At 38.8% G+C, this 21,432-nt stretch overlaps 1 protein-coding gene across 1 annotated transcript in view; it reads right to left on the reverse strand.

The window, feature by feature from the left end:
- Positions 1-1,608: 1,608 nt before the first annotated feature.
- The window catches only part of atp13a5l.3.L (ATPase type 13A5 like gene 3 L homeolog), a 52,939-nt gene continuing 33,115 nt past the window's right edge, over positions 1,609-21,432 (reverse strand). Inside the window, exons 20-30 of the mRNA XM_018263604.2 lie at positions 15,935-16,045; positions 13,531-13,610; positions 13,312-13,354; positions 12,864-12,973; positions 10,847-10,943; positions 7,303-7,375; positions 6,874-7,048; positions 6,076-6,245; positions 4,432-4,520; positions 3,985-4,065; positions 1,609-1,971 (exon numbers count right to left, since the gene is read on the reverse strand). Coding sequence (XP_018119093.1) covers positions 1,732-1,971; positions 3,985-4,065; positions 4,432-4,520; positions 6,076-6,245; positions 6,874-7,048; positions 7,303-7,375; positions 10,847-10,943; positions 12,864-12,973; positions 13,312-13,354; positions 13,531-13,610; positions 15,935-16,045 — 1,269 coding nt within the window. The 3' untranslated portion in view covers positions 1,609-1,731. The remainder of the gene's footprint in view (positions 1,972-3,984; positions 4,066-4,431; positions 4,521-6,075; positions 6,246-6,873; positions 7,049-7,302; positions 7,376-10,846; positions 10,944-12,863; positions 12,974-13,311; positions 13,355-13,530; positions 13,611-15,934; positions 16,046-21,432) is intronic.

Genomic DNA, 21,432 nt, shown 5'->3' on the forward strand with positions numbered 1-21,432 from the left:
TCTTACACATAAATAGTTTGTTTTTATCTGGCTAATATTTGCATTCTGGAGTTCAGTTCTGCAAAATTGACATCTTACATTAATGAATTTAGGAACCAAGAGTTATCTGTTCCAATATAGGTAATACATATTTTTTACGCCATTAAAGATAAGATGGCCAGGAAGAATTCTTTTTTTTTTGTCTTTATCAATAAGGCGCTGGCCAGATCAGGCCAATTTATCCAGGGTGTGCCAAATTTCAACACATTCTTGCCAGGTGTTAGGTGGCAAGTAAGTATGTCTACCAATGAATCTCCTTAGTGGAGCACGAAACTGCTTCTCTTACTAGTTCACACTATGTCCCCACTCCTGGAGTGTGTGCTACTGACCCCTACCTTTACCTGATTCAAGGGAACACTTTTCCTGATTCCCTTTCCTTAAGGTTCTTGTTTCTCTTACTTAGGCCTTTCTCCATCTCAGGCCCTTACCTAGCCCCCCTGCCTCAGGCTCTCCACACTCTCAGTAAAGTAGAGACCTTAAAGACAAAACCACATACTCCCTTCTCCTTTTTATGCTGGGAAACAGAAACTTTCTACACTACCCCTGGACAAAATGGGAACATCTTCCTCCTTTAGTGAATAGGTTGAACAGTATGGACGATTAACTCTTTTACATCCCCCCTGGGAGGTTTCCTTGAGTGCTGCTGAAAGCCCTTGGATGAATTTGCATAGTTACATACAGTACTTGCAAGATTACAGGTTATAGTGATGCAGAGAGATATACTGTATAAACCAAGCAAAGGTGGAAAAGGTGTTAGGGAATCTTGTACTCAATGCATTCACTTTGGGACAAATTTTATACATTAGGTGCTGGCAAGGCAATGGCATAATAATACAGGCAAAGTGTATCACTTCAGGAAATTCTAAATGATGTTCTTATTTATGTATTTTTGTTTCTCGTTATGACTTTTAGTACACTTCCTTCTTAATGCATATGAATCAGGTATGGTTTAAAAGAGTTTTTCTAAACATTTGCAGAAATGAAATAAGTGTTGACTGAATTAAAAGCAAAGCCATAATATTTTAAGACATTCATATTAAATCAAAACATGGGCTATGGTAATCCTGTTGGTGCAAACCAATTCTTTTTGGAGTTTAATTTATGAGTGCATTATTGTTGTGCAGAATCAGAAAAGGGCATTTCCTAAACTGTTGCCACAAAGTAAGGGCTGAACTCCATGAAGCAATCTGGTACGATGCGTCACACGGCGACGAAGCGCAGGGTCCAGTCGGAGGCGCCGAATATAATGTAAGTGATAGAAACATCGATGGTACAAACTACACACAACACGACTGTAGGATGAAGATGAAAGGTATGGCGTTCGCATCTGACATATCGTGTCGGATACATGTAGTTTGTACCTGCAATGTTGCCGTGTGTCGCATCATACCAAATCGCTGAATGGAGTTCATCCCCAAGAAACACAGAATGCTTTATAATGATGTTTTGGCACCTGTGTAAGAGACTGTTGCTTAACTAACCAATTACAATAATAAGAACGGGTGTTCACATACCTTTGGCTATATAATATGAAGATTGCAAAGAAAAGATGGGCACTTTAACAAGGAATTAATAGTGAAGGCAAATCATATTTTATTGAAAAGCAATTGCATATTTTGACATTGTTACATTACTAATCACTATTTTATACAAACAGATGATAAGGGTTATTCTTCAGCTTGGATAGTGTAGTCATATATGACCCCTCCACTTTTCTGTTGAAATTGGGGGTTGGTAAGATGCGTTCGTGAAAATCATGATTTTACTGTCTATCGTAAAGGTAGACTTCATTGCATACTTCGTTCCATTCTGCACAGGCCACTCTGTGTCCCTCTCTAATTTCCTTTGCAGTTTCTTATATTGGCTTTTTGATTGGTAGCTACACAGCTTTTTTAGCAGTAACCACAGCATTCTGTTTTCAACAAATCCTTCCTGTAATTTAAATTATTTGTCAGTAAACGAAACAATATATAATATAATGAATTATGTTTATAGTTATAGAATAAGCGTGATCAAGATTAAGGCTTGTGTCTGCACTGCATTAAAGGGATACTGTCATGGGAAAACATGTTTTTTTCAAAACACATCAGTTAACAGTGCTGCTCCAGTAGAATTCTGCACTGAAATCCATTTTTCAAAAGAGCAAACAGATTTTGTTATATTCAATTTTGAAATCTGACATGGGGCTAGACATATTGTCAATTTCCCAGCTGCCTCCAGTCATGTGACTTGTGCTCTGATAAACTTCAACCACTCTTTATTGCTGTACTGCAAGTTGGAGTGATAGCACCCCCTCCCTTTCCCCCCCACCCAGCAGCCTAACAATAGAACAATGGGATGATAACAAGATAGCAGCTCCCTAAAGCCTCCCATAGACGTGACGATTCTTCTTGCCGATGACCGATTTTAGGGAAGTCCGACCAATCCTTCAAAATTATCGTGCGGTTAGTGGGATTCGAACGATCATACATCTTACGATTTTTTGGCCGACATCTGTCAGGAAATTGATCGGTCAGGTCAAAAAATCTTTGTCGGCCCCAGTGCAATCTATCTATGTTTGCAGGGCAAAGCAGGCAGCTCCCCTTTGTTTTCCTGGCAAATTGGTCTTTTTAGTTGATGGTCAATTCGTATGATCGTACGATCGTTCAGAGAAAATTGTGGTCTCACAATGAGGATCAGATCTTTTGAAAACCTCAACATCTATGGCCAGCTTAACACAAGATAACAGCTCCCTGGAAGATCTAAGAACAGCACTTAATAATAAAAGCCCACTGAGACTGATTCAGTTACATTAAGTAGGAGAAATAACAGCCTGCCAGAAAGTAATTACATCCTAAAGTGCAGGCAAAAGTCACACGACTGGGGCAGCTGGGAAATTGGCAAAATGTCTAGCCCCATGTCAGATTTCAAAATTGAATATAAAAAAATCTGTTTGCTCTTTTGAGAAATGAATTTCAGTGCAGAATTCTGCTGGAGCGGCACTCACTGATGTGTTTTGGAAAAAACATGTTTTTCTATGCCATAATTAGAATGTGATTAACTATGTGATTAACTATAGGCTTTGATTTTTTTATTCCATTAAGTTCTGGATCCTCAGGGCTCTTATACACGAGTGCTTCAGCCTGCATTCCCCCAAAGTGGCTCTTTCATGCATGCCATCGCAGGGGAATGCAGGAAGCTCAACCTATTCTTCCAAATCACTCACAGTTGAAGCGTTCTTGTGTTCTGTGCTTGCATGAGTCTCAGTGTGCAGAGAGATCAGTAAAAATGGGCTGCGTGACTTCCTGAGTTCCTCTGTGATGGAAATGTGATGAAAGATCAACTGCAGGGGAACGCCTGTGTGTAAGAGTCCTTTATGGGTTTTCAGTGCAGCCAGCGTCAGACTGGGATGTCTGGAGCCTCCCATCCCAGTATCCCCCCCCTTGCTTGAGCTGCTCTGCATACCTTATACCTCCTTCATCTTCCTTAATGGTTATGAGCAGTGGGAAGTGGGTCTGGGTTGGCAGGGCCCATAAAGGCCAGGGTCCACCGGGTTTGATACCTGGTGACCCACTGGGCAAGTTTGACCGTGAGTGCAGCCTGCTCACTTGCCATCCCCAGCCCACCTTCCATGAGTACAGCACTACCGAATGTATGCAGTACTGTATTCATCAGAGAAGTGCAGGTTTTTGCAATCAATTTTGGCACTATACACAGGATGGTGTTTTTGTACTTTACTTGACACTTTGTAAAAGGTGTCCTAGTCCCCTTTGCTTTTTCCACCTCTGCACCTATACGCTATTTCATTCATGCAGAAATCAAATTAAGGCTACGTGGAAAACTCCCAAGGAACACTGGCATGGTGGCCATCTATATATATTTATATGATGTTGGAACAGGTTTTTGTATCTGCCCACTGTAAAATAAAGACCCTTAATAAAACATTTAGGTTTGAAGTAGACTTACCTCCACAAGATAGGAGACAACAAAGTGCACTAGAACCATAATGAGAATGTAAACTCTCCAGTAAAATGGCAGGCAAACCATCTGAAAAGTGACATACGTTAACAATCAGTTTTATTTTTGTTTGAAAGGAAAATAAAGTGGTAGGTTATGTATACTGAGTATTATTAACATTTTATATTGGAGTTTACACTAACTGCTGGGTGAAGTCTAGTGAAAGCCCTCTGACAATTTTTTAATTTCCCCAGATCCCGAATTAAATAGTCAAGGCCACAGTGTTACATTGTATTTTTAAATCATTCTACTGCATATAGATGTATTTCTGAAATACGGTATCAACATGTTAACACTATTGACAGTGAACTAAATTATGAAGTCATTTTGGTTGCAGAGTTTATAAACTTCATTAGGGTTTAGTATAGATATATGCACCAGTTGTTTATACTGTACCTCAAAAGCAGTGTAAACTGGCTCAATATCAGCAAAGAGGAAAAATAAATAGACCGCCACTTGTAATATAATCATGATGGAGAGCAAATCTCAAAAACAGGAAAGAAAAAAACAAATTTACACAATTTTCTACAACAAAGGTGATCAAATAAGGTACAAAATGATTTTGCTTTTCAATAATTCTGTCCCTTTCACTACTGTCAAGCATCCATGTCATCTTTTAGGTACCTTCCATTCACCCAACTTCTCAATTGTACAACACAATGTTTTCCAGAACACTAGGGGGCAAATTTACTAAAGGGCGAAGTGACTAACGTTGGTGAAAATTCGCCAGCGTGACGTCATTTTGGTACTTCAGCAATTTACTAATGATTGCTGGTGTAACTTTGTTAGCGAAGGAGATAGACTTTAGCTATACTTCGCTCCCTAACACCTGGCGAATTTGCGCTCTTGCGAATGGGCGTAACTACGCAAATTCACTAATATGCAGATTTTACTGAACGTTTCCTCTTGCACCAGACTTGCCGCTGCCACCTCAGACTAGGCAAAGTGCAATAGAGTACATAGGAGTTCCTCAAAATTGTTGAAAATTTTTCTAAGTCCCAAAGATCGCTGGCGTCTTTTCCTTTTTTCAGGGTGATAGGCTGCAAAAGAGCGTAACATTTTTTTGGGGTAACCCGCTTCCCCCCTACATTTCCGAACATATGGCACATAAACTATACACTGGACTCATGTGTAGGGCATTATAACAACTCTATTTTCTTTTATTAAGGTTTCCTGGGCTTGTGTAGTGTAATGTATTTGCTGCAACATTGAACTTCAACTTCCTGCCCTATGCAAATTAGGCCACGCTAGCGCAACAATAGCTTTGCTTGGCGCAGTAACACTATCGCAACTTCACCAGGATTCAGCGTCCTGGCCACAACTTCAGATTTTAGTGCATTAGCGTTGTCCTGTCGAATCTACGCCTGGTGAATTGTTGCGAAGTCGTGAGCGAAGTCGTCCCTGACGAATTTTCGGAGGTTAGTAAATTTGCCCCTGTGAGGTAGATTTATCTGATATCACCACAATATAATTCCACCACTTTATAAATACGCTTCTAACAATCCCATAGGAATGAATAGAAGTTGGGTATGTTGTTGTGTATTATGATCTAATCTGCCCTGAACAGTGAGTGGTGAGCTCTAATTTCCCACTTTGATAAATCTGCCCCATAGTGTTCTGCTGCATATGTGCTCAAAATGATGGTGATAATTTATTCACAATGGTGAAAATGCACCCACAGATGTTCCATATATTCAGTCCTTCATGCTTGCTAACAGAGGCACACAGCTTGCATGACTGTATTCAAAATGTACTCTTGCTCTTTGTTTTTATGTGTATGCAAGATGATAGCTTCCTTCTGCCCAATTATAGTTGATGTAGCCTTAATGTAATATATTTTGGAAAATAAATCACACCCACCTGTGGGCGATCCATAACATGGCATCCTTATAATATAATGGAAAGAGACCCACAGCTTTGCTCATACCACATAAAACATAAAACACCTAACACATTTATTATTAAAATTCCCCTGGAGGAGAATTGCAGTCACACAGATAAGAGCCTGGGTCCCACAATGAATAACAAGATATAACTTACAGTTAGTATAAAGACGTTGCCTGAATGGTCTTCCTTTAGAAAACACAAATTCAATTGCAATGAAGTTCATCCCTGTTACAATCCATTCAGTGGTTGCTAGATAATTCTCTGAAAATCTAGGCAGTCTTGTTGTCACATTTCCAGAACTGTGATTCAATAAAGAGCATGCGCTGTGGGGAAAAACTATTTTATTCAGTTTTCTACCTGTTAAACCCAATAAATAGTACCATGAGATACATTAAATGCAGGGAAACTGTGTAGTGTTTTAGCTAAATAGATGTTCTAGTATGGGTAAACAAACTAACAGCGTCACTTTAGGTCAAGAGTTACAAGGACACTATACTCCTGAAAATACTGTTTTACATAAATATTATTAAAACACATTTCATGATAGTATGTGCCACTGGATGATCACATAATGGAACGTTTCCATTTTAGGGAATAAAGTTTGTCTTCAGGCTTGTATTAGGCACTGTGCTCGCAATGAATGAAACACATACATTTTAGGTTGCATCAGCCATTAAATGGACAGAGTTTTGTCTTACAGTTAGAGCTGCATTATTTCCTGTCAGGTGATCAGTGAGGGAACACAAAGAACACCACAAAATGGTGGCTCAAGATAAAAGAGGTAAAACATGTAAAAGAGCAATATTTATTGATATGTATATGCCAGTTTGATAAGATTCTTTATTAGGCTGCTTATTATGATGTGGACTGATTTGTTTTTACTTCAGACCACAGTTTTACTTTAATTATTGGAAGGCAAAATGACAACAAATATGTACTTTATTTGCTTACCTGAAAACATCACTTTCATTATACCATGGCTGTTGTTGAAGTAGAACAAATGCAGTAGTCTGCAAAGCGATGGTAAATAAAAAGTGCAAAAAAACAGAGAGCAACAAAGGTGGAGACAGAAGTTGTCCAGGGGGCCTGAATGGGGCTAACTTTGGAGCAGGGCCGTTTAGGCTTGCTGGGAAAAACAGAAAACAGTGGCATTATTATAGCTTAATATACACTATACAGATAATATCTTAAGATTATGTTCTACATATTAATTGCTTAGGCGCAAGACTACCAGGACAGTAAGTTGTCCAAAAATGTGATATTGTAGATACAATACAAAGTTCAGATAATGAAAGAAAATGAGTCTAAGAAAAAGTGGAGACATACATTTAATAATTTTTGGTAAATGATCCGCTTCAGGCGTTTATCAGGGATACTTACATGTTAAGGAGAATGAAGTGATGATTACTATAGATAGTATTAGGTACTGATTGTTGCTCAAAAGTGTTTGTTTCTGAAAAAACGGGAAACTATTGTTTAATACTAGTTTTCTTGACACTAGGGTTATTTATCAAAATTAGGGATGCACCGAATCCACTTTTTTGGATTTGGCCGAACCCCCGAATCCTTCGTGAAAGATTCGGCCGAATACCGAACCGAATCTGAACCCTAATTTGCATATGCAAATTAGGGGTGGTAAGGGAAAGACATTTTTTACTTCCTGCTTTTCTGAAAAAAAGTCATGCAATTTCCCTCCCACCCCTAATTTGCATATGCAAATTAGGATTCGGATTCGGTTCGGCTGGGCAGAAGGATTCGGCCGAATCCGAATCCTGCTGAAAAAGGCCGAATCCTGGCCGAATCCCGAACCGAATCCTGGATTCGGTGCATCCCTAATCAAAATCCGAATTGTTCTGATTCTTTAGATTAAAAAGTATGACAAAACTTGAATCCACGATTTACCTTTATTTATCAATAAAAAAACCCTAAAAAATCGGATGTGGATTGTCAAGCAAAAAAGATTTTTGTGTTTAAAGGGGTGGTATGTTATAGTATTCTAAGTAATTCTAAGCAACTTTTCAATTGGTTTTCATCATTTATTGTTTATAGTTTTATAGTTATTTGTCTTTTTCTTCTGACTCTTTGCAGCTTTCAAATGGGCGTCGCTGTCCCCTTCTAAAAAACAAATGCTCTGTAAGGCTACAAATGTATTGTTATGGTTACTTTTTATTACTGATCCTTCTATCCAGACTCTCTCCTATTCATATTCCAGTCTCTTATTCAAATCAATGCATGGTTGCTAGGGTAATGTGGACCCTAGCAACCAGATTGCTGAAATTGCAAACTGGAGAGCTGCTGAATAAAAAGCTAAATAACCCAAAAAACACAAATAATAAAAAATGAAAACTAATTGCAAATTATCTCATAATATGTCTCTCTACATTATACTAAAAGTTATCTCAAAGGTGAACAACCCCTTTAACTCCCGAAAAGTCCGAATTTTTCGAGAAATCTGCAGAAAAGCTCAAAATGTTCGGATTATCATGAAATCCAGTGCAGACAATGATATCTTCAAATTGCAAATAGGACTTCTGTCATTGACTTCTACAGGTTTAAAGGGGTTGTTCACCTTCCAAACACTTTTTTCAATTCAGTTGCTCCACAGAAATAAAGACTTTTTTAATTACTTTCCATTATTTATTTTTTACTGATTTTTCCAAAATCTAAGTTTAAAGTTGAACGTTCGTGTCTCTGGTGTTTGAGTCTGGCAGCTCAATAACACAGGCGCCGATACTAAACTGTTACAATTTGATACATTTTTCAGCAGCGTCTCTGGAGTATTAGCAACTATTGTATCAATTCTAACAGCTGCCTTTAATGAAACCCAGAGATTCTGCTCAGCAGGGACAAAGATAAGAAATGTATCAACTAAATGCATCCATTTAGAACAGTTTACAGGGTCGGCGACCCCCATTCCCAGAGCTGCTTCAGAAGGTGAAAAATGACACTTTACACTTCAATATTAGAAAAATGGTCAAACATATATAAGTTATTTGAAAAAGTCATTATTTCTGGTTATCTATCTGAAAACAACTAGTTGTTTGAAGGTGAACCACCCCTTTAAGATGGAGTATTTTTTGGATTCTGACTTTTAGCAGCCTCGGGGTATAATAAATCTCGAAAAATTCAAGGTTTTTTTTCCACAAAAAAATTCAGATTTTATATTAAAAAACAAAAAATTTTTAGCATTTGCATTTGATAAATAGCCCCCTTAGGGTCTTGTTTACTAAATAAGTGCAAAGAACAAAAATAGGTGCAATTCACCATGTTTTTTTTACTATGATGCAACTAGGGTTGCCACCTGTCTGGTGTAGAAAACTTGCAAATGTCTTTATACTGTAAGGCCCGTGATATCAAAGCCCCAACCCTGATGTCACCAGGCCCATGATTAAATGCTCTGGAGGGGGTATGAAATGCATAGGGCCAATGGCGATGTTCTTTTCTAAATCAATCTACAATAAATAATATATATTTTTGGTGGCCCTTGCAGTTGTTTTTGAGTGCCTGGATACTCCTTGCTTTGCGCTACTGGTTTATCTTCTCCCCAAGCTTAGGGTCTGGGGCCAGTGCACCTGGACCACCTGATTTATGTGGTGCCCCTATTTGTTGTTTCACAGTCACCAGGCCCGTCCCCAATGTCAGCATTCTTACCCCACCCCCAATTCCATCAGTCCACCCACTGAACTCATCCACCCACCAACTCTCTTTGTCTGGCTTTCACTGCCGGAAAAGGTGGCACCCCTAGATGCAAAATTATTTTCCGAAATGCCATCATAATTGAGTTGGCTTCATATAATACTGCACCAGATACTGGAGTAGCAAAGAAGTTAGTAAATTACATGCAAATGCCTACATTGCACCTGCAACCAATTTTTGTACTTAGCACTACCTCTATCAATTATAAATAAGGCCTTTTGTGGTTTTAGTAGAATGTGAAATTACATTGAGCTGATATGCAAGCAGGGTGGTACAAACATAATTAAGGACTGAACTAGCAGAGGCTAAAGCAATGTCACATTCTATTCTTTAAATACCTTTAGGGACATATTTATTGTGCTGCGTAAAACTAAATGGTGTAAAAAATTTTACACCGTTTTTTACATGCCTAGCCTGGCTTTGTGTGATTTTGTGCCGTATTTTACACCGCATAATAAATACGCCCCTTAGAAATCATCTGCATAAAATATTAAAGATAAATACATTCTAATAAGAAAAAAAAAACAGTACAATTGTGGTGCAAAAAGAATATGCAAAAGGTCAGTATCCTGGGAGCAGTTCACAAGTGTTTGGTAAAGTAAACTCATGTTAAAATAATGGTATAAGCTTGTTTCAAAAAAAACCCATCAAATTCCCAAAACCACACTCCAGTTTAATGACTGCAAAACTAAAACATATTATATATATTTCTGCAGAGAGTTTTTCTAAGCATTTGGGGTCATCCATAACATGCAATGGATGATGTGGAACATCATCAGGAAAAAAAAGTATTAAACTTTTTTTCAGATTTGTAGTCAACCTCCTCCCTCTTTTCTATATTTCCCCATACTATGTATTCTTTTGGGAAAATCCTTTCCATATTTAATAGTACCACCACACTACCCAGCCTGTATAGTGCAATTCTGATGGTAGTAACCCAAGCTCCCTTGGCTGAGATGAGCCCACCTTTTCGAAGTAAAATGTTTAACCTAGGGTCCTTCCAGCTGTTGTCAATCTACAATTCGCATCATTCTAAAATGACATGCTGTAGGGAAGGGTGCAGGGTGGTTTCATTTAACCAACTCAGTAAGTTGCAGATTGGACATCTGTTGCCTCCACATCCATAACATCTAGTTACCTTTGGAAACATTGTAATGTTTAACCAATACCTTTATTCAACCCGCACTCAAGACATTATTATTATTATTATAAAAACACAGAGTCTTACCCAAAACAGAAACACTACAGAAGTCAGTACAATCACGGTAAGCAATGTCATGAATTTAAACATGGAGAAAGAAGTGACTAAAGCATTTCGTCCTTCTCTGGATATAAAAAGAAAAAAGAAGGTTATTTGTACAGATATAGTATGTTTTGAATAACTTAAAGGGATACTGTCATAGGAAAAAAAAATTCAAAATGAATCAATTAATAGTGCTGTTCCAGCAGAATTCTGCACTGAAATCCATTTCTCAAAAGAGCAAACTGATTTTTTTATATTCAATTTTGAAATCTGACATGGGGCTAGACATATTGTCAATTTCCCAGCTGTCCCATGTCATGTGACTTGTGCTCTGATTCAATCACTCTTTACTGCTGTACTGCAAGTTAGAGTGATATCACCCCCTCCCTTCATCCCCCCCCAGCAGCCAAACAAAAGAACAATGGGAAGGTAACCAGATAGTAGCTCCCTAACACAAAATAACAGCTGCCTGGTAGATCTAAGAACAACACTCAATAGTAAAAACCCATGTCCCACTGAGACACATTCAGTTACATTGAGAAGGAAAAACAGCAGCCTGCCAGAAAGCATTTCTCTCCTAAAGTGCAGGCACATGTCACATGACTGAGGGCAGCTGGGAAATTGAAAAAAAGTCTAGCCCCATGTCAGATTTCAAAATTGAATATAAAAAAAAATCTGTTTGCTCTTTTGAGAAATGGATTTCAGTGCAGAATTCTGCTGGAGTAGCACTATTAACTGATGCGTTTTGAAAAAAACATGTTTTCCGATGACAGGATCCCTTTAATTCTTTTGAAAACAAAATTATATACAGAAAATGTGCATTTACTAAATACATGCCAAAGTGAAGAAAAAAAAACAGTACAAACCACTTTATTTTTAACATTATGCTAGTCAGAAGTGACTGGACCTCCTGATAATCATGTGACATGTATAGCCTAAATATTATTTTGGTATAGTTTAGGACAGGTTTTCTTGGAATGCTTTATAACAAAGAAAATGGATAACATTTGATTCAGATAATAAATGGTTTCACAAGTTTATAAGATGCCACAATATTTATTAAGTTGTCTTTAAAAATGGCATTAGAGTACACCAAACACTGTTGGCTGATGTCTAATAAAGTGTAAAACGTAGGTGTAAAAAAGCAGAATTATACTAAAACATTAAACAGATGCATTTTTTTTACACCAGGCCAGAGGTGGTATAAAATAATAGTATATTTTTGGGTTTAAATAGGAAGATCAGCTTCTTGTAATAGATTAAATTAACTATACTATTTGTTTTACACTAATTCAACAATTTTTTTTTTGAATAAATGACTTTACACATCCATAATGTTATACACCAGAATTCTAAGTGGACATGTGTGCAGTACAGTCCTCATTGCTGCTGCCTGTATTAGCTCACCCACATCTATACCATACTCAGCATCTTTACTATTAAAATCTCTCTGATAGCTTTCTGTCACATGCCACATAAAATTATCATTCTTTCATATTATATCATAGAATTCTATCTTTCAAGGTTCTACATTCTTCTACTCCTTTTTAAATACCTCCTCTTATCTCCTTGTATACTCCCTCTTGTTCTTCAGGTTCAGCTTAGAACAATCTATTGTCTAAGCAGTTTAACACAAGAGCTGACATACATAAAATCATTTTCCCCTCGAAATCACATTCTAAAGGAAGCTTTTGTTCCTGTGCTACAATATACCACTTACTTATGTGCTTTCCCAACCCCCTATCCCTCCCTTTTTGTTTCTGTCACTTAATTCCTTAATTTCTACAAATACTTTGTACTGAAATGTCTTATTATGTATTTACTGTAACTACTTTCATTGTATAATTTACCCTGTCTGTGCCTTGTAAAGCACTACATACACACATGGAGCTATATAAACAAATGCAACACAATGCAAAGCAATATTTAAATAACGTCAATTTTACAAACAATTGTCTTGTGATTAGCCACACAACATTATATACATGGTATAGAAACTTACTTGATGAGCATGGGCACACATTCAATATTTGGGATTTTTGAAGTGAAAGGGGAAGCGACAGATGCCTCTAACTGAGACAAGGAGATTCCAACATTGGCCATTTTAAGAGCCTGCAAAGCATTGGTATCAGATTTCATCAGAGCATTGCATGTTTTATTTATGGAGGATCATCATATTTCTTTTATTTTTAGTCATCCATTTAATTTACATTACATGTGATAATTACAGGGCTCCCTTGTGGCTGTATACCATGTACTTTGTACCAAGAACTTGTGTAGGTGCAAGTACCTCTGCAAATAAGAATGTATGTCTGTGAGTTATATGTGTATATACTAATTTAATGTGTATATACTAATTTCAAGGGGAAAAGAGCTGAGGGGCATACTCACACTTAATAAGACTATTGATTGCAAAATTTAAAAGGTGGCTATAAAATAGATCTACTCACCCCGCAATCATTTGCTCCGTCTCCGCACATTCCAACATAGTAACTGCAAAAATAAAATAACTTTATTTATTACTATCCTATATATAGAATAGTATATATCTTTAGGCATATTTATGTAAGGTGCACTTTGTCCAGACAACAAAAATGGGCAGATGATTTTCCCCATCACTAATTTTTTAAAGCAGTGATTTTATTGTTGAAATATTCTGCTCTACTTACTCTAGCTTTTGAAATTCTTCAATAAGGCTGGACTTTTGCAGTGGAGTCATTCTTGCAAAAATGGTCCCGTTGAGAAGTATCTTTAAGAGAAAGCACAACAGTTTTGTATGTGATAGAAAGTTACAACTGTTTTAGTCAGTAATACACTATTCATGACTTAAATAGATGTACAGTATTCTTATACAGCCCAATCAATACAAATCTTTAGTGCAAAACACACTGGGTCTCATTTATAAATACTGGTCAAGGGCAGTAACCAATCAGTGATTAGCTTTTTTTTTTAACCAGCTGCAGGTTGAACACTGAAAGCAAACATATGATTGGTTGCCATGGGTTACTGTCTGGGTGCAAAATTGCCCAGTGTTTATAAATGACCCCCAGTGACACAAAAGGGAAATTAAAAATGATTATATGGGGAGATACACATCCTACTGTTATGTTAGACATTCTTCCATGCATGCTGCTGTAAGTGTTTCCAAAGCTGCCCACTAAACACTAGGGAGCCATAGTAGGTCCAGTCTACGTTATCTGTTATAGCTATGTCGGTTCTTCATAGCAATGATAACATAATAACACAATCAAGAATGGTAACTTGAATCTAACTTTATTGAGCTTTCCTTTCATAGCATTCGTGATATCCTGGGGCGTCTCCCTCAGTTGCCTACACTGTATGCTTCTCATGGTCAACTCAGACTGGGCTGGTGGGACACTGGAAAAAGGCCCTTTTGGTCCCTGCTCTCGTGGGCCCTGTTGGCCCAGACCTGCTCCCTGCCCTTGCTGCCCCCAACCACCCTCTTCATTCCAGTCTGGTACATACATGCCCTAGTGGGCTAAAAGGGGGTTGAGGCTGCAGAGTGAACCTGGTGTCCCGCTAATAGGATCATAGCCGTGGGCACATTGGTTGGAATGCACTAATTACAAATTGATACCATGTAAATAAATCAGTGCAGCCCTTCTTAGTGATTATTTTCGAAGAGTCACAAATTTTTATGGTAACCTTAGATTATGCTTTGATTTTGCTATCTGTAATTGCAAGTGATGTTAACCCACCTGTCTGGTAAACCCTTTACACTGAATATGGGAACCATTTGGATATATTTAGAAGCAAGACATCTCTAAGTTCCCCTACTTTAGTTATAAATACGCTTTTAAACAAAACCGCCAAAAAAAATGATTGTTCTTTTATCCATGGCTAGTAGTGTAGTAGATGATGTTTTAAGAACAACATTTCCCAAGTCTCATTTTAATCAGCATTTCTTGCCCCCCGACTTCACTTCAATTATCTTTTGTTGCAGATAAAGCAAGTTTCATTGAATGATTGCTTCTTCTGAAATATGATAACACGTACAACAGAAACACATCGATATGTATCTGGGCCTGCATGAATACAGATGTGTACCTGAACAGGTAAGGTAATTTTGTAGACATACAGAAGAGATCTCTGTATGATACATCTAAATTGAAGTTTTAACAGTTTACAAGTTGAGGTATTTGAAGAGTCAGGCATTAGTACAGATATGGAACCTGTTATCCAGAATGCTCGGGACCTGGGGTTTTCTGGATAAGGGGTCTTTCCGTACTTTGGATCTTTATACCTTAAGTCTACTAGATAATCATGTAAACATTAAATAAACCTAATAGGTTGGTTTTGCTTCCAATAAGGATTAATTATATCTTAGGGGCACATTTACTAAGGGTCGAATATCGAGGGTTAATTAACCTTCGATTTTCGACCATCGAAGTAAAATCCTTCGACTTCGAATATCGAAGTCGAAGGATTTACCGCAAATACTTCGATCGATTGATCAGAAAAAGCTTAGAAAACTTACGGGGAAGGTCCCCATAAGCTAACATTGGAGCTCGGTAGGTTTAAAGTGGCGAAGTATGTAGTCAAAGTTTTTTTTAAAGAGACAGTACTTCGACTATCGAATGGTCGAATAGTCGAACGATTTTTAGTTCAAATCGTTCCAATCGAAAGTCGCAGTCGAAGGCCGAAGTAGCCTATTCTATGGTCGAAGTACCCAAAAAAAAACTTTGAAATTCAAAGTTTTTTCATTCGAATCCTTCATTTGAGATTAGTAAATGTGAACCTTATTTTGGATCAAATACAACGTACTGTTTTATTATTACAGAGAAAAATAAAATCGTTTTTAAAAATTTGGATTATTTGGTGAAAATGGAGTCTATGGGAGACAACCTTTCTGTAATTTAGATCTTTCTGGATAATGGGTTTCTGTTTAATGGATCCCATACCTGTAGCAGTTCCCATTGTTCTTTTACATCTCAAAACGATGACAATCAATCTGCAAGAAATTCTCTTAAGTCTTAAAGACATCTGTATTGAACTAGATTTAATTGTACACAACTATTTTCTACTTAGAAATGTCTTCCATGCAATACTTACCTTTGGCACTAAATCATAAAAATGCTGCATTATTATCTGAAAGGATTTTCCACTCATCACAAAATGAAAGGTTCCTGGCACCAGTGTGCTATGGTTGCCAACGTGTGAATCCTAGAAACAGAGTCCTATTACATACAGTCCAGCTTACATTAACAAATACTGTATTGAGATGATTGAGTATACATAAATAGAATATGAGTTCTTGGTCAATAAAATAAATGTAGTTGTTTGTCACAAGAGCCTGCTAAACAGGGGTTGGAAATTTCATTGACTCTCTGCATTGTCTTTTCTTTGCCTTATATCCAACGGTGTACCTATAATTAACAGGATCATATAGCAAACGTGTCTTTGAGTTCATCTGGGTGACATAAGGCAGGATTTTCACTGAGACTCAATTTACTCCTGGCCCTTCAAAAGCTACTGGGTCTGGTCAGTTTATTGCTATGTCCCTGGTGTTCTGAATGTAGTTTTTCTTTATAGTGAATTTGGAAATTGTTATCTATCAGAAGCTGAGTAAACCCAAAATTAGGTAAAGGAGCAGTAAAAATCATTCCCACCCTGTCTTAGCTAATGAATGACAAAAACCTGCATAACTGACCATTAGCCTATGTATGATTCAAATACAAAAAAGGGGGGTTGTGGTTGCACTCCTAAGGGCTCTTACTGACGAGCGGTTGAAGCTGCGCTCCCCTGCGTCCCGTTTTTCAGCGTTCAGCCGCAGGGGAGCGTAGGAATAGACGCATTTAGCTTTTTTCAATGGGGCTGTACTCACACAGGCTCGTGTAGGCGCCGAACGCAGGAAAAATGCAGCATGTTGCCTCTCAACCTGCGTTCGGCACCTACACGCGCCTGTGTGAGTACAGCCCCATTGAAAAAAGCTAAACGTGTCTATTCCTGCGCTCCCCTGTGGCTGATTGCTGAAAAACGGAACGCAGGTGAGCGCAGCTTCAACCGCTCATCAGTAAGAGCCCTAAGGCTAAATTATTATTTCCCTGGTCAATATGGCATCATTAACAAGAGGGTAATCTCCACCCCCTATACCTGACTGGACAGAGCACATCCTTTAGCAATCAAGACTTTTGTCTCTGCCTATATTATCCAGCTCCCTCCTCCTTGCTCTTGTCTTTTTTCTATCTGTCTATACAGACTGGCGGAGCAATATAGGGCCCACGGGATTCTGGTGGATACCCAAACTATACCAGTAAGGGGTTTTTTCTTACACCCTTCTTTTTACCCCTACTGAAGAGCTTTATAGTTCTGCCTGGTGGCCTGCTAATAAGCTTCGATATATATATATTTATATATACACAATGCGGCTACACCCTACCTGTTGGTATGGGATGCGCATACAGGAAAACACTCACAGTTCAGGTGGCTGGTGATAGTAAGAACGCTGTGTAAGGAGGCGCGCGGCGCTACAGCGATGCGCGCGCTGACGTCACTAGGTGGGCGGAGCCAGACGCGCGCAGCGTCTTAAGGAAGCAACAGAGAGACGCTTTGGCCTACAGGGAAGCGTTTTATCCGTTTGGAGTGGCGAATTCTGTGCAGACGAAGAACTTCCAGCAGTGGCAAGTACACAGAATATATGATTTATCAAGCAACATGTAACTGTTAAGCTATAAGTATTCCATTTAAATGCAGGTCATGGAATCAAGACTTTCACACAGCCCAGAGGCAGCATGCAGAGAGGATAGGAGGTGGGCCATTATTCATTGAAATAATGAAGGGTGTAATTAAAGGAGAAATGCCTTTTTTTTTTTTTTCTCTCTTTTCTCTCTCTCTCTTCTCTCTATTTTATCACCAGTGTGTCTTCCCCAGGAAGAACAAGAGAGAGATTAAGATGTGCAGCATGTGACAATTCACCTATCAGACATTCAAAATTCTGTGCATCCTGTTCTAAAAAACTGTCTGGTGACACAGGAATAGAACAGTCAGTGGATGTTATGGCCTGGATTAGAGAGGCTGTTGCACAGGGAATAAAGGAGGCGACAGCGCAGTCTGTTACAAATCAGACACGTAAAAGAATTCCAGAGAGAGAGTGTTTCATCAGAGAAGAATCTCCCTTGAGAGAATCCTCAGCCGGAGAATATTCTGAGGAGGATGAGGAAGATATGTCGGAACATTTTGCAACATTTGATTTTGCATGTGTGGAGCCTTTAATAAAGGCAATAAGAGAGGAGTTGAAGCTGGCTGAAATACAAGAACCACAACCCTCTACTAGTAACCCTTTTAAAATTCTTAAGAGGGAAAGATCTACTTTTCCACTCCATGATGTAATCAAGGAGATCATTACAGCTGAGTGGGGGAAGATGGATGCAAGGTTCACAACCCAGAATAAGATTCAAAGGTTATATCCTTTCTCATCAGATCAGGAAAAGGTATGGGAGAAACCACCAAGGGTGGATGCGGCGGTGGCCAGACTATCCAAGAGAACAGTGTTACCAGTTGATGACATTGCCTCATTCACCAATCCTATGGATCGTAAAATGGAGAGTATCTTAAAAAAGAACTACTTGGCAACAGCGGCGTCATGCAGGCCGGCAATAGCCCTAACGTCAGTTTCACGGGCAATGCAATCATGGATGCATAATGTGGAAAAATCCCTTAAACAAGGAATAGATAGAGAAAGCATCATAAGATCATTATCTGATTTGAAGCTGGCTACGGATTTTGTTGCAGACGCATCCATAGACTTGGTAAAGACATCCTCAAGAGCTCTAGCACTCTCAGTTTCAGCGCGAAGAGCATTGTGGCTCAGAACGTGGAATGCAGACAAGGCATCCAAATCAAACTTATGTGGAATGCCTTTTGAAGGGGAGATGCTGTTTGGCTCAAGATTGGAAGATCTCATTAAAAAAGTTACAGGGGGTAAGAGCGTTTTTTTACCTCAGGAACGAAGGCAGAATTTTTCTACAGAAAGTTTTCAGGAAAGGCAAAGGCAGTCATTTCGTGACAGACCGACCTTTAGAGATCAGAGATCATACAGACCGGGGAAAGAATATTCACAGTCTCAGAATTGGAAAAGAGGTCAGTCGGCTACATCGAGACCTGGAAGAGGAAAGGGTTCTTTCACAAGAAATTCAAGGAAATATTTCTGAAATAATGGCAGCCCAGATCCAAAATATCCCCAGAAGATTATCAAGGTTTCTAGGGGTCTGGGCAGAGTCAATCACAGACCAATGGGTTTTAGACTCCATAAGAAGGGGATATTTGTTAGAATTTCAAACAAAACCGCGGAGAGATCACTTTGTGATATCTTCAATTCCACAAAACAAGGAAAAGAAGGCAATATTATACGATTACGTAGAGAACTTACAAAAACAGGGAGCTATAATGGAAGTTCCAAGACTGCAAAGAACAAGAGGGTTTTATTCGCCAATATTCATGCTCAGGAAAAAGACGGGCGATTTCAGACCAGTGTTGGATCTGAGGAAATTAAACAAATACATGATAGAAAAACCATTCAAGATGGAATCCCTATTCACGATCATTCCAGAAATCAGGCCAGGAGACTGGATGCTTTCCATAGATCTGAAGGATGCTTATTTGCATGTGCCAATAACAGCCACACACCAAAGGTTTCTTCGTTTTACAGTGGGCCCGGAAATGCACTTCCAGTTCACTTGCCTACCATTTGGCCTATCGACGGCACCAAGGGTTTTTTCAAAGATCCTTGTTACATTGATAGCAAAATTGAGGAGCATGGGAATTTGTATTTATCACTATCTGGACGACATTCTGCTATTAGCAAGAAAACCAGACACCCTACAACGTCACAGAGATCAGGTAATCACATACCTGCAGCAGCATGGCTGGATAATAAATTTAGAAAAGAGTCAATTGATTCCTTCACAGGATCTAATATATTTGGGGGCCAGATTTTGTACAAGAACAGCCATTGTCACAATACCGGAAGGAAAGAAACACAAGATTGCGGAGAAGGTATCATGGATGAGGACCAGATCAACATGCACAGCAAGACAGTACATGAGCGTGTTGGGACTTTTAACCTCAGTAATACCAATGGTGCAATGGGCCAGATGGAATACCAGAATCATCCAGAGGGATTTTCTCAATCAATGGCTTGTAAAGGATCGAGATTGGAATCAGAACCTACATATTTCTCAGGAGGTAAAGATGACGTTGAAATGGTGGTTAGAGAGAAAAAACTTAGCGAAGGGAAGACACCTAGGAGATGTTTCTTGGGAAATACTAACAACAGACGCCAGCGCAACAGGTTGGGGCGCATTTTGGAAAACGAAGATGATGGTCAAGAGAAGAAGCTCTGCTCCCAGCAAATGTCAGGGAATTAAGAGCGGTAAGATTGGCCCTACAACATTTTGGACACTTCTTAATAGACAGTTATCTGTTAATAAGGACAGACAACACAACAGCAATGTCTTACCTAAAGAAACAAGGGGGAACAAAGAGCATACAGTTAATGCAAGAATTGGAACCAATAATGTTATGGGCACAACAAAATTTAAGAGATTTGACAGCAGTGTATGTGCCAGGAAGAGACAACACAATAGCAGACTTTTTGAGTCGAAGTCTAGTGAACAGGCACGAATGGGAGATAAATCAGAGGGTGTTCAAACAGATTGTGAACAGATGGGGTCAACCAAGCTTGGATCTCATGGCAACACAAAACAACAAGAAGGTAATGAGGTTCTATTCAAGATTTTACGAACCAGAGGCGGTGGCAACGGACGCACTACTACAGAATTGGAGTATGGGTCTCCTATACGTCTTCCCGCCAATTCCCCTCATTACGAGAGTTTTGAGGAAGATCAGACAAGATCGAGCGGAAGTGATAATAATTGTACCAGAATGGCCCAGGAGACCTTGGTATCCACTTCTCAGAAAGATGGCAGTAGACAGCCCAATGATATTACCATTAATTCCATGGCTACTGAGACAAGGTCCAGTGGAACACCCACAGAGTCATTCATTAGCCCTCAGGGCATGGCATTTGAAAGGGAAAGATTAGCAGACTCTGGGTTACCAACAGCAGTGGTTGAAACCATGATGAATTCTAGAAGACATTCTACAAATAAAAGTTATCAAAGAGCCTGGAAGGTATTCATGGAATATTTAGAAGAAAAAGAGATTTCAGTAGAGAAAACAACAATTACAGAAATTCTGGATTTTCTACAGAGAGGCTTGGAGAAGGGGCTTAGTATGCGGACCTTAAAGGCGCAAGTATCAGCAATATCAGCTTTTTCAGGAAAAGTGTGGGCACAGGAGCCAGCTATGAGGCAATTTATGGCGGCCATCTTTAGATTAAAGCCTCCAAGAAAGAATATATCTCCTGCATGGAATTTACCATTAGTTCTAAATGCCTTGATGGAAAAACCTTTTGAACCCTTAAGGGAGATATCTGAAACACTGCTCACATACAAGACAGTTCTTCTTATTGCAGTTACATCAGCAAGAAGAGTGAGTGAATTGAGAGCACTATCGGCTCAGGAACCATTCACAATCATTCACAACCATCT

This window comes from Xenopus laevis, chromosome 5L, assembly GCF_017654675.1.
Source record: "Xenopus laevis strain J_2021 chromosome 5L, Xenopus_laevis_v10.1, whole genome shotgun sequence".
Lineage (NCBI taxonomy): Eukaryota > Metazoa > Chordata > Amphibia > Anura > Pipidae > Xenopus > Xenopus laevis.